Source organism: Lutjanus erythropterus, chromosome 12 (genome assembly GCF_056507025.1).
Source record: "Lutjanus erythropterus isolate fLutEry1 chromosome 12, fLutEry1.hap2, whole genome shotgun sequence".
Classification (NCBI taxonomy): Eukaryota; Metazoa; Chordata; class Actinopteri; order Lutjaniformes; family Lutjanidae; genus Lutjanus; species Lutjanus erythropterus.
Window position 1 is genome coordinate 35,104,553 of NC_139328.1, and position 12,008 is coordinate 35,116,560.

Sequence of the window (12,008 nt, forward strand, 5' to 3'; positions counted from 1 at the left end):
TTGGAGAATCTCCCAAACAATGTAAGTGAATGGTGACCATTTTTCAAATGTAAAAAGCAACCAAAAAAGGAGAAAATGCTTCCACACTGCTTCTCTGGTGTAATCCAAATGTTCTAAAGTCCCAACATGCCATTCACATCAGTCTACAGTGAAGAGTCAGGCTAAAATCATGGTGTAAATGAAGTCTTTCAAATCAGCTTGGCATGTCAGGGCTTACACTTACATCGCTTGGGAGATTCAGTTGGCATGACGGTGAGTAGATAATGACTGAATTTTAATTTTTGGGGGAACTGTTCCTTTAAGAAAGAATTACAGACTATTTTAGCTTGGATTTCTAGCCACACGGCAAGCTAGATGAGTATAGATGAGTCACCTAACACTGTTCTGGTCCACAAAGTAATAGCTATGGGCTTGAGTGGTGATGCACGGCAACATGGGTTAGGGCCATGGAAGCTTGGTTGCAGCGCATCCTGGTACATATAGGCACTGCAAGCATGGTTCCACAAGCAGGAGAACTCAGCTTTTTTGGTCAATATAGCAGTACTGAGGAATTTATTGTTTTGATTGACTACATTTACCATCAACAATGACTAGACATCCACTTAAAAAGTGGTGAATTTTCCCTTTAACATGGTAGGACAATAAAAGAGACAGCCCAAATATGCACAAAGGCTAATTTGTCATGTGTTTTCTTGCAAATAGAGATGAAACATTTACCAGTTTCACATTAAACCACACCAAGATTTGGGATGGTTAGTATTATGTTTTGTGTTTTAACCATTTAAATTGTGTCTGATTACTGTCCAACATCAGTCAAGTTAGCAACAGTCTCCCAGACACAGGTGCAGCATGCAACATGGGTTTGTTTGGTGTTGCTGAAAACATTGACATCTCAAAGGACATGATGCCATGTCAGGTCGTTGAGAGGTTTTCAATTTAATCTTGGTGAAATGCTTGTCTGTATCATTACCCTCTGATCATTATCAGCACAAAGATATGACATTTTTATAGTTTCATCTCTGCTTTTCTGCTCTGCTTTTCAACTCACGATTTTATTCCCCAGCTGGTTCATCATGAAGACTAACAAGTCGTACAAGCTTGTCCTGCACAAGAAGGGTTTTGGTGGAAGTGGTAAGCAAGAACTTACAATTCATGAAGCCTTAATTAATGTTTCTCTTTTGAAAGATTTCTGTCAGATTGTTTTTCAATCAAACTTTTCCTTTGAACAGATGATGAGTTGGTTGTCAACCCAAAAGTCTTCCCTCAAGTCAGTCTGAGGGATATAATCGAGATCGCGCACCCCACAGATGAATACAGGTGAGCTTGCACAGCGTGAAACTCAGTGTTACAGCTTCACTGATGTGTTTCTCTTTATATATTTTTCCACGACTGACCCTATAATCTGTATTTTGAAATTCCCAGTCCTCTCCTGCTGCAAGTGAAAAGCCTAAAAGAAGACCTTCAGAAAGGTAAATGAAGTATGATCTAAGCATTGTGTGTAGCCACGTGTTTGCAATATTTCTGGGAAGTTTAGAATTTTTGAAGTGTGGTTGTGTGAGGTATTTGTCCATAGTCAGTGTATTACAGTAGATGGCGGTTGGCATGTTACCTGTTTGGAGAAGCAGCAGGAGTACTGGAATGGAAGCTAAGCCATGTATTGCTGTGGACAGGGTCAGCAACAAAAAATATTTATACACCTTAAAAAAATAATTGTATTATGTATTTAGAATATTTTAACCAATTTACCCTGCCTTCGGGTAGCCCCCGGGAAAACCACTGATATATAAGCTTTTACATCACTCTTCAAAGCCCCTAGACTCCTTTGGCTGGTCTGCTTCTACTTCTAGTTTATTTGTGTTATTGTGTGACGTTGGTGCTTTAGAAGGTTAGTTTGGATTTACCAAAGTTACACAGTAACACAAACAAGCTAGCTGATGGAGCAACACCCATGTTCTGTGAGATAAAATTGTTTTTGTCCAAGGAATGCAGTGGCGGGGAGATAGTGCTGTATGATTTAATTTTAGCTTCCCGTTGGAGAAGGTTGCCTAGCAGCAAGATAAAGCAATGAAAATATTCAAAATATGGTGTACACTTATTGACATTTTGGGGGGTTTCTAGAATATGTTTTGCAGCAGACCCTGTCCTTAAAAGTACATTGCTGGGCTTCCTACTCTGGTACTCCTGTTGCTTCTCCAAACTGGGGGTGTGGTGACCTCCAACCACTGTAGATAATACACTGACTATGGATAAGCACCTTTTACAACCTCACTTTAAAAAAGTTGCATATATCAAGCAATCTGAATACATCACTTGGGCCTTCAGGAAACTGTGATGGGCATTTTTCACCATTGACCAAAAATGAATTGAGCAATTGAGAAAATAACTAGATGATTAATCAGTAATGAAAATTATTGTTAGTTTTAGCCCTGGAAGTCTCACAAGTGGTGGACAAACTAACAGGAATACCAAACAATCTCCAGCCTCCTGTATTTGATGGTCTTATTGTATTTGATTGCCCTAAGCTATAGGATGTTTAAGTTATTTTGTCCACCCCCTTTAATATCCTGTATAATATTGATATTGATTAATTTGCATTGATTGTAATTTTCCTTCCTGGATATCTTGTTCTTGTGCAGAGACAATCAGTGTGGACCAGACTGTAGCACAAGCCTTCAAACTGCGCGCTTACCAGGATGTCATTGTTAACATTGTCGACCCAAAGGTATGCTCACTGTGAACCCGCAGCTTCTCCGCTATTTGTCAGTCAAACAGAACCTCTCAGAGTGTTTTTTTTCCCCCTCACAGGATGTAACACTGGACCTGGTGGAGCTGACGTTCAAGGACCAGTACATCGGCAGAGGAGACATGTGGAGACTAAAGAAGAGTCTGGTGGGGCATGTGAACGTTTATGTGTCTGAGTTTAATGTGGAATAGAACATTTACGTGAGGATTTAATTGTTCCAATCTTTATTCCAGGTGAGCACATGTGCTTATGTGACCCAGAAAGTGGAGTTTGCAGGAATCAGGTACTAAACATTTCAGTCTCTAAATGCATTTACAGTTACTTGAATGTGAAATAAATCAACATGTACGTACACTTTTCTATGACTGAGCAGCACTCAAAACAGCCAACATACAGTAAGTTTATAAATGTTAGGAAAAAAGACAAAGAGGCCAGTTATGATTTTGGAATTTTTTGGTAACACTTTCTGCAGAGTGTCTATAATACATATAATCACTTTCATACAGTAAAACATTATCATGCAGTTGTAAGGCTTTATAATGTTTATAATAACACATGACAACTTATAACCAGGTTTATAAAGTATTGTAAGTGGTAGATTTAATATATTATAGTTCAGCATTCATAATGCTTTACAGCTCCATTGCAAAGTAACATTACAGTGAATGTGGGTCCTGGGTTACACAGCACTTTATAAGGGTCCTAACCTTAGCCAGTTATAAGGACACATGGAGAACTGCTTTAGTGTATCATAACAGATAATCATTGTTCTATGAAGACCACATTTGTAGTCTGTTGTGGAGGCATCCAGAGTGTATTATAATGCATTCATAATGTTTAATGGCTATACTCAAACACATCTTGGATGCCCGTATATCAGTCATAAAACATTATAGATATGTCTTGATTACGTTATAGATGTGAACTATAATTTCAAGGGACTTATTGATGCTCTTGACAAGTTATAAGCTAGAAGTTGACTGATGGGGCTTATACTACATTATGGCTACCTGTAGTATACTCACCTATACACACTTCAACAGTCAACTGTAATAAGGCCTCTCATATTATGCTATGCTGTATTATGCTCTATTCAATATAATAAGCTATTATATGTGTTTAGTGAAGTGAAGTGAAGTACATCCTGATGGATCTCATATAATGCATGCGTCATCATCTAGTCAGAAGCATCAATAAGACACTTGAAATTATAATTCATCATCAGTCACATCTATAATGTTTTATGACTGTTGATACAGTGCATCAGAAAGCATTATGTGCATTTATGAGTGTTGTCAAAAAGCATTATGAATGACTTACAAGACACTATTGATGCCCATATAACACATTATAGATGTTGTCTTCATAGGAAGTGTTAGCATAAGTTCAATGTTTCTGAAATGAAATAAGGTCTTATAAACAGTGGGAGGGCCTTGAGAGGACATAAAAAATAAAGAAATAAAGTTTGAAAGTTTTAATTTTACAAGTTTGAAATTCCCATATTTATGATTAAAAAGCCATGGCATGTAAATTATGTGCTATTCTTCACTTCATCTGACGTAATTTCCCAGGTGTTACACTGTGTTTGGTGACCAGTCAAATTAAGATCGGAGCGAATCTTATATCTCATCACTGGTACGATCAATCTCATGTGTTGATCAAAGGTTGAAAGGCATCCTGAAGTTTGGGAATGGCTGCTGTAGCATATTATTGAATTTTAAACTGAGAAAACATTATGTCCACCACTTATAATACTTTAGAAATCATGCATGATAATAGGTCTTAATAAAGAGTTTAATAAAACCTTATAAATGCATTATAATGTTGTTGTATTCACCTGCATTATGCAATGTATTTTCTTAATCTCAGCTGTCCCTCGCCTTGTTGTCCTTGTATACAAAGATGATAATGACTGAAGTGACCGTAGGCAGCAGAACTTCACTGTGACTCTATGCACACTGATGTCTTTGATTCAGAGCCCAGGCCAGTGAACTGTGGGTGAAGGGAGAGAAAGTGACCTGTGGGTACATCAGTGAAGACACCAGGGTAAGAGAACAGTGTTGGAAGTAGATGTTGGTATTCACTGACAACAATATATAGATAGAATTTATTTCATTATTCATTTCCCTTAAATGTCTTGTGACCTTGTGACACAGGTGGTGTTCAGATCCACATCAGCAATGGTTTACATCTTCATCCAGATGAGCTGTGAGATGTGGGACTTTGACATCTATGGTTAGTCGGACCTCTCTGATTTGTTACTGGGCTGGTTTTGAAGTTCTGATCTTGACATGTGCCCCTGGAGGAGAATGTCTTATTTGAATATTTTGCTCTCAGGTGATCTCTACTTTGAGAAGGCTGTAAATGGATTCCTGTCTGACCTTTTCACCAAGTGGAAGGTTTGTGATTTATTTCTGTCTGCTCTGTAACTCTTCTTGTTGTAAACAAAAACAGCGTTTTAATGTTTAATGTTGAAACAGGAGAAAAACTGCAGTCACGAGGTGACAGTCGTACTTTTCTCACGTACATTCTACAACGCCAAAACCATTGGTGAGTCTTTTCCCTTCACAAACGCACTCAGTTATGATGCATACGAATACATGTCATTAATACAGTTGTCACTTTCTGCAGATGAATTTCCTGAGATTCTGAGAGGGTCCATCAGACAGGATCATGAGGGACGTTTTTATGAAGACTTTTACAGGTAACTGTGGTTATTGTAGATAGCTTTATTTTACTTGTAGCTCATCTAATTTTACAGATCACAACTGTTACCATTAATTGTTTTGTGATCAGGGTTGTGGCTCAGAATGAGAGACGAGATGAGTGGACATCATTACTGGTCACTATCAAGAAGCTCTTCATTCAGTATCCTGTCCTGGTGCGGCTGAAAGAAGCAGGTAGCTCACGAGTCAAGGGTTTGGTTGATTTAATGGATCTTTGGATCAGGTGCCTTCTGCAATCAAAATCTTGTTTGTTTATTTACTTTCATGCCAGATGGCTTTCCTGTTGGTTATAACTCAACTGCTGCTCAAGGAAACTACCTGGAGGCCATTAACCTTTCCTTCAATGGTGAGTAATCTAATACCAGAGTAGAACTGCTCTGAGACAAAGAAGCAATTCTTTTACTGTGAGCATCTTTATTCTGGTACATGGTTAAGTTAAGATTAATCAACATCATTATGTTTCATCATTATATCGTTATGACATGTTGTGCTACTCCAGTAACCATACAGAAAACCATTTCTCAACAAGTGGCTTGGTAACTGTTTCTTAAATCATGTTTCTGAACAGACTGTGGGTATTTATTAGCCAGATAAGCAGACTGAAATGCCACATCCTTTCACCTAATTATTTGAATGTATTCATCTAATTTATCTGTTTAAATGGAAAGAGGTTCAGACATCTGGAAAAGCTAATCATTGTGGGTCCTGCAGGCCGATTTGTAGCACATGATCAGATGTGTACAAACATAACTGTGAAAGTTTCCTATCAAGGCACTGCCAAGCTGAGCCTCAGATTTGGTATTGTTACCATCTCCATTGGCTAATGAATGCCTTCCTTTGTTCCTGGTTATGAGTCCTCAGGATGATGCTAAAACAGAAAGGAGACAAAGATATTCTTGTGTGGCTGTATTCAGTTATTGGAGTGAATGAAGAATAATATTACTGGATTCTTAGGGACATTTTTGGACTCTCACACATCAGTTGTTTTATTCCAGAATGATTTGCGTTAAGTGGTAAGTTCAGTTTTTTAAGCATGTCAATTGTCAGGTGTTCCACTGTACATTGAAACAGGTGTTATCTGGTTTATACTGGCCAAAAAAGACCCCTTTCTAAAGTGATTTAAGTGTAAATGATGGGGGACAAAATCCACAGTCCATGTTCTATGCAGTCTTCAGAAGACTGAGTTATAGGTTGTTTACATCTCATATTAACAAGCTCTGAGTATGTCGGTTCACACCTGGCATTACAAAGCTTATCCAGATGTGTGAAAGCTTGTGATCGTATCTCACTTCCCTGCTCTCGATGCAAATAAACACGTAGCTGCAATTTTTTTTTTTTTTTAACTAGCGACCTAACAGTAGCAGCCAAGATACTTGGGACACACAGACTTTAGACAAAGAAAGAAATAACTTAACATACAATGTTTAAAAGAAGGCCCAAATAATTAAGAATTTGTGGTATACAGCTTTTCATTACGTTTATAAAGTTTCCAGCAACCGACAACTTAATGTATTGCATTTAAACCCCAAATTTACAAGAAGGTAACAATGATTAAGAATTTGCTGTTGCTGTAATTTTCTCCTCTCTCAAAAAAGGGAGTCAGGGGATATAATAGTTATTAGTGAAATCATCTTTACAGTGAATCAAATGGAAATCAGACAGTTGTTTAATGTGGACTTACAGGACGTTAGTTGAATACAAAGTCTTTCATTGTGGCCCAGGACACACTGCATACACACTGCTGCAAGAATGTGGTCACATGCATCCCAGGCCACTTCTGAATGTGGTCTGAACGATCGAATCTCATTGGGTCTTGGGTGTGTTCACATCTGTACTTAGAGCTGTCCACTCATGATTCAGTCACCCGGGACACATGTTGATACCAGGTCTGAACAGCTGGATAGACAGTGGATATCTTTCGGAGCTACAGTATTTGTAGAACAAAATTTTATTTCCTTGGACAGTGTTTCCTTGTTGATTCGCAGTGGAAGGATAAAAACAAAAAGACATGATTTTGCAATAAAAAAGACTTTAACTTTTAAGATATCTGCTTGTGAAATGTGAACCTGCTCCTTAATATTAAAAATCCAAAACAGTTAAGAAAGTGTCAGTCACTGATTACTAACTAGAAAAGACAAGAAGACAAATTAACAATCACCATGTCTCCCACAGTGTTTGACAAACACTACATCAACCGTAACTTTGACCGCACCGGCCAGATGTCAGTGGTGATCACACCCGGGGTGGGAGTGTTTGAAGTCGACCGGCTGCTCATGATTCTCACCAAACAGCGTATGATTGACAACGGTGAGTGTGACAATAGGAACCCATGTCAAACACATGATCAAACTGAACAAATCTTCTAACAGAGAATCAAAAGTCTGTTTATGAATTAAATGATGTTAGTGACACGTATTTCCCCCCTTTGCAGGTATTGGGGTAGACTTGGTGTGTATGGGAGAGCAGCCACTGCACGCAGTACCATTATTCAAGGTAAAACACACATTGTGTCAGTCTCTGTAGATGCACCAGGACATATACCTGTTTGTTATTGATGGTCATTCTCTCTGTAGCTGCACAACAGGACGACACCTGGAGACTCTCGTGTGGGAGACGACTATAACCTTCCTCACTGGATCAACCACAGGCAAGACAGCATGACTGATGAGAAAAAAGACAAATGCGAACACTATGCAAAGGTACAATTGACTGATCTACAGCCTGGATCTTTTTCTTTCATGCCCACAGCTTCTACACCTCCAAAAGTCAGAGCTCTTGTGGCTCCTTCACCCCTCGAATCAAACTGGCTGGCCGCAAGGTACAGTTACATTTTGTGCGGCTCTGTTGTTTGGCTTAAAAATATTTAATTGATTTTTGCATGTTTTACTATGTCATTTGATTTTTTTTTTCTAGCTTCATGCTGAGAAATTCAAAAGCAGCAAGGACCACAGTAAGTTATGTCGCTTTATCTCTCTGAGCTCTTCATGACAACTCATCAACAACTGCTGGGCTAAAAACAAGTCACATTTTGGCCTTTGTGAATATCAGTTTCTTTGCGAAAGAACTGTCATCCACAGAAAATATTGGTCTCATCTTAAACCAGAGCATCTGCAGATTGATTTCATATCTGATATGTTATGATCCACTAAGTGGTTACATTTACAGTTTCTTTTGTGAGTTTTGTATTGCTATAAACCTGCCTGGTTGCTTGGGGAGTTCTTTTCCTTCATTGTTCTCGACTTGTCTTTTATCAAAAAATTGAGCCCAGGGAGTGAAATGTGCTAGACTTCAGTTCCTGTTAATCTCTTGAAGCATGAAGGAGATAATTAATCTTTCTGATATTCCAACCCTCTTCTTCACAACCTTGTCCAGCTCTCTGTGCTCCAAAGGACTCTGAGAACAGCCTGCCTATACAGGTGGACTACGACGCCTACGATGCTCAGGTGTTCAGACTGCCTGGCCCTTCTCGAATACAGCGGAGCACCAACTTCAGGTGTCTTGACTGCATGCTTGACACAAAACTACGCTGCACTAAATACAAAGGACAGAGTTCTCCTCTCTAGTGAACCTTCTTGTCCACTGAACAACAGCGACCATTTGTCTTTCAGGATGGGTCGAGACAAAGAGACGAGCGGGAGGAAGAGCTGGGGCTCTGTGGACGTCAGCGCAGGCATAGGCGCGTCCCCTCCTGTTCGATCTGGAGGTCCTGAGGAGCAGCGCAGCCTGGCCTCTGATGACAGTCTGGGCCCTGTGTCCAACATGCTGCTCATACCCCGCATGCCTCCCGCCCAGTATGAAGTGAGCAGCTCGCTGGGATACACCAGCACCAGAGGTAACTCCTCCAGAGCTTAAAGGACAGAAGATGCAGTGTGCTCTGCCTCTTTCCTCTCTCCATTCCATTCCTGTTGTCTTCTTTCATTATTTTGTTGTTCAGAGCTGTTAGAGAAAATGATGGACTCTCAGCGGGACTCCAGCGCCCCAGGAAGGTTCACAGTGGGAAGTGCAGAGTCCACCCTGCACATCCGTCCCGGAGGTTACACCCCTCAGAGAGCACTCATAAACCCCTTCACTCCATCCAGGATGCCCATGAAGCTCACCTCCAACCGGCGGCGCTGGATGCACACCTTCCCTGTCGGTGAGGGGACACACAGTCCTGTGAAAACACAACACACTCCCTCATGCAGTCAGCAGTTTATTTCACCTAGTTAAGGTGAAAAGTTGTCTGTTATTTAGCCATCCCCCAATCAAACTTAATGAGGTGGACAAAATAATAGAAACACCTGTCAGTGATTGAGTATACAGTTCAACATCACCACAAACTACAGCCTCCAAAATCATCATACAGCTGAATCAAAACATCTTTGAAATATTTTCAACCAAACTGAACATTATAACGTGATTTGGCGATCATGTAGGTAAAATTTATTGGAGGACAGATGTATTAGACTTAGTGTGAAGCAGGAGTTGGCAAATGTTAACTTAACATTCTCTTTCTCATAAGAATGTCATCACATTATTAAGTTGTAATCAATCAACTCTGCAGACCCTTATACACTGAACAAAAAACCCACAAACACCTGGATGGACACGTTTATTTTTGCCCCTTTTCCAGTTTGATGCTATAAAGGCTTTTCGCCTCCATTGGTAACTGCTGCATTACATCAACACGTGCTGGCTTGGACTGACTCGGTTTCACTCAGCACGTCAGAGTGTCACAGTGTGACAGGGATTTGAATCTATCTCCAAGATGGTATAACAGAGGGGATTCTGGTGTGGGCTCTTCTATCCACTCTCCGAGTTTTGCCAGCAATTCTTTCCAACAAGGAAGAACTACAGATCATTCCCACACAGCATGTAGGAAGTTTCCTCCTTATACTTCCAACAATGTCTCTCTTGTATCTGGCCCATCCTAAAATAGTACCTATGTATAATTTTGTAATGAGTAAATTTACCTCTAATATCTTTTGTGGCCCTGTCAGTAATGGATATAATATCCTGACATGTCCCCTCACCAAGGTCATGTCCTAAATCCCTTTGCCAAATTAATCATAGATTCTCACTCTTCTCAGTTTGTGTATTTATGATGTTGTTATAAAACAATGAGGCACTGTGTGTTATGCTTGGTAAGTCAAAGAACTTCTGTATCAGAAAGTGTTTCTTTAACAGAAACTTTTCATGACCCGACTGGCTGTAAAACGGTGGATAAGCACATTTCATGTCCTATTAAGTCTTCACAATAAAAGACAAACAGAAAGTAAATTTAAAATCACAGAAGTTCAGTTAGAAGCAACTAAAGTAGTGGGAACTTAACACACAAAGACTTTAAAAACACTTTTCCTTCTGCTTTCCTGCTTAGACATGAGTTGAGTCTCTTCTTTTATGGCAACATGTCAGATGAAAAACAGAACTCGTCTTCTGGCAATCGGAAAGGAGTCAATTTTTAGATGACTTATCTACATTTAAAAACCTGCATATATGTGCAGAATTTTCTGTAAGGTTCAGAGCTGGGTAAAAACAGACGGCATGGTGACATTTTCAACCCATTAAATACAGATTTTTTAGAAATTTGGTAAGAAATAATAAATAAATTTTCCTCCAGTCTGTGGTTACTAAGTATCATGTCATACATCAAATCTGGACTCAAGCATAGTCAGAAGTGATTTGTAAAGAAGCAAGAGTGAGACACTGTAACTGTAAGCTGTTTATCCAGACGGCATGTCCCTCTGTTGTTCTTCAGGTCCTTCTGGAGAGGCAATCCAGATCCATCACCAGACCAGACAGAACATGGCAGAACTGCAGGGCAGCCAGCAGAGAGATCCTGCCCACACCTCAGCTGAGCTGCTGGAGCTGGCCTATCACGAGGCCACTGGAAGGTTAGACACATATACTACAGGGAACAAACTTTTCCTTTGTGGAGAGTGTTCGCTTGAGGTACAGGCACTGATTTCAATGCTTGATATGTGTCTTTTTGTTGAAGGCGAACAACCTCCAGGCATGCAGGAGAGAACGGCCTCTATATTGGTGGAGGGATGGAAGAGCTGACTGGAAGTCCAGGGAGCAACAACAGTGGTGATATGCCTACTTAAACAGAATACCTAGTACAATTGAAACCCCTTATAGTCATTAACCGCTTATATGGATCAAAAAGCGACAGCATCATTCCTATATGGCATGGTATTGGTATTCAGTACATATATGTATAGTGATCAAGTAGTTTGCTTTTGGTGTTCATTTTAGGTCTTTTCATTTTTTAATTTTTTTTTACTTAACTTCGATGATACTTTGCCTCCCAGTATGTTGTCTGCTTCCAGCTGGCTACCTGATGCTGGTGGCAGATGCTGACTGATATGACAATAAAGAGAGTAATTTTCTCTCAAGAGAAACAAACTTTGCTTAAAGCTTATGACACAACTCTCGATAACTAACTAACAAATCAGCAAGGAAACTTGGAAAGCAAGAAAAGTGTCCCTCTTGTTGGCCCAGCTGACTGTAGTCTACTTGAACAACAACAGATCTTGTGCGGGTGGAGACAGAAAAGT

The 12,008-nt window shown here is 39.8% G+C and overlaps 1 protein-coding gene across 6 annotated transcripts in view; it reads left to right on the forward strand.

The window, feature by feature from the left end:
• Positions 1-12,008, forward strand: part of depdc5 (DEP domain containing 5, GATOR1 subcomplex subunit) — a 31,212-nt gene that overhangs the window by 888 nt on the left and 18,316 nt on the right. For all 6 annotated transcript variants that reach the window (XM_084732303.1, XM_084732306.1, XM_084732307.1 and 3 more), the window contains exons 2-24: positions 1,064-1,131; positions 1,230-1,317; positions 1,423-1,469; positions 2,637-2,722; positions 2,806-2,889; positions 2,977-3,026; positions 4,720-4,789; positions 4,900-4,978; positions 5,081-5,142; positions 5,224-5,293; positions 5,375-5,447; positions 5,540-5,643; positions 5,741-5,815; positions 7,642-7,776; positions 7,901-7,962; positions 8,043-8,116; positions 8,218-8,287; positions 8,383-8,419; positions 8,842-8,962; positions 9,078-9,301; positions 9,404-9,604; positions 11,207-11,342; positions 11,447-11,538. In XM_084732303.1, coding sequence (XP_084588429.1) covers positions 1,074-1,131; positions 1,230-1,317; positions 1,423-1,469; positions 2,637-2,722; positions 2,806-2,889; positions 2,977-3,026; positions 4,720-4,789; positions 4,900-4,978; positions 5,081-5,142; positions 5,224-5,293; positions 5,375-5,447; positions 5,540-5,643; positions 5,741-5,815; positions 7,642-7,776; positions 7,901-7,962; positions 8,043-8,116; positions 8,218-8,287; positions 8,383-8,419; positions 8,842-8,962; positions 9,078-9,301; positions 9,404-9,604; positions 11,207-11,342; positions 11,447-11,538 — 2,098 coding nt within the window. In that variant the 5' untranslated portion in view covers positions 1,064-1,073. The remainder of the gene's footprint in view (positions 1-1,063; positions 1,132-1,229; positions 1,318-1,422; positions 1,470-2,636; positions 2,723-2,805; positions 2,890-2,976; positions 3,027-4,719; positions 4,790-4,899; positions 4,979-5,080; positions 5,143-5,223; positions 5,294-5,374; positions 5,448-5,539; positions 5,644-5,740; positions 5,816-7,641; positions 7,777-7,900; positions 7,963-8,042; positions 8,117-8,217; positions 8,288-8,382; positions 8,420-8,841; positions 8,963-9,077; positions 9,302-9,403; positions 9,605-11,206; positions 11,343-11,446; positions 11,539-12,008) is intronic.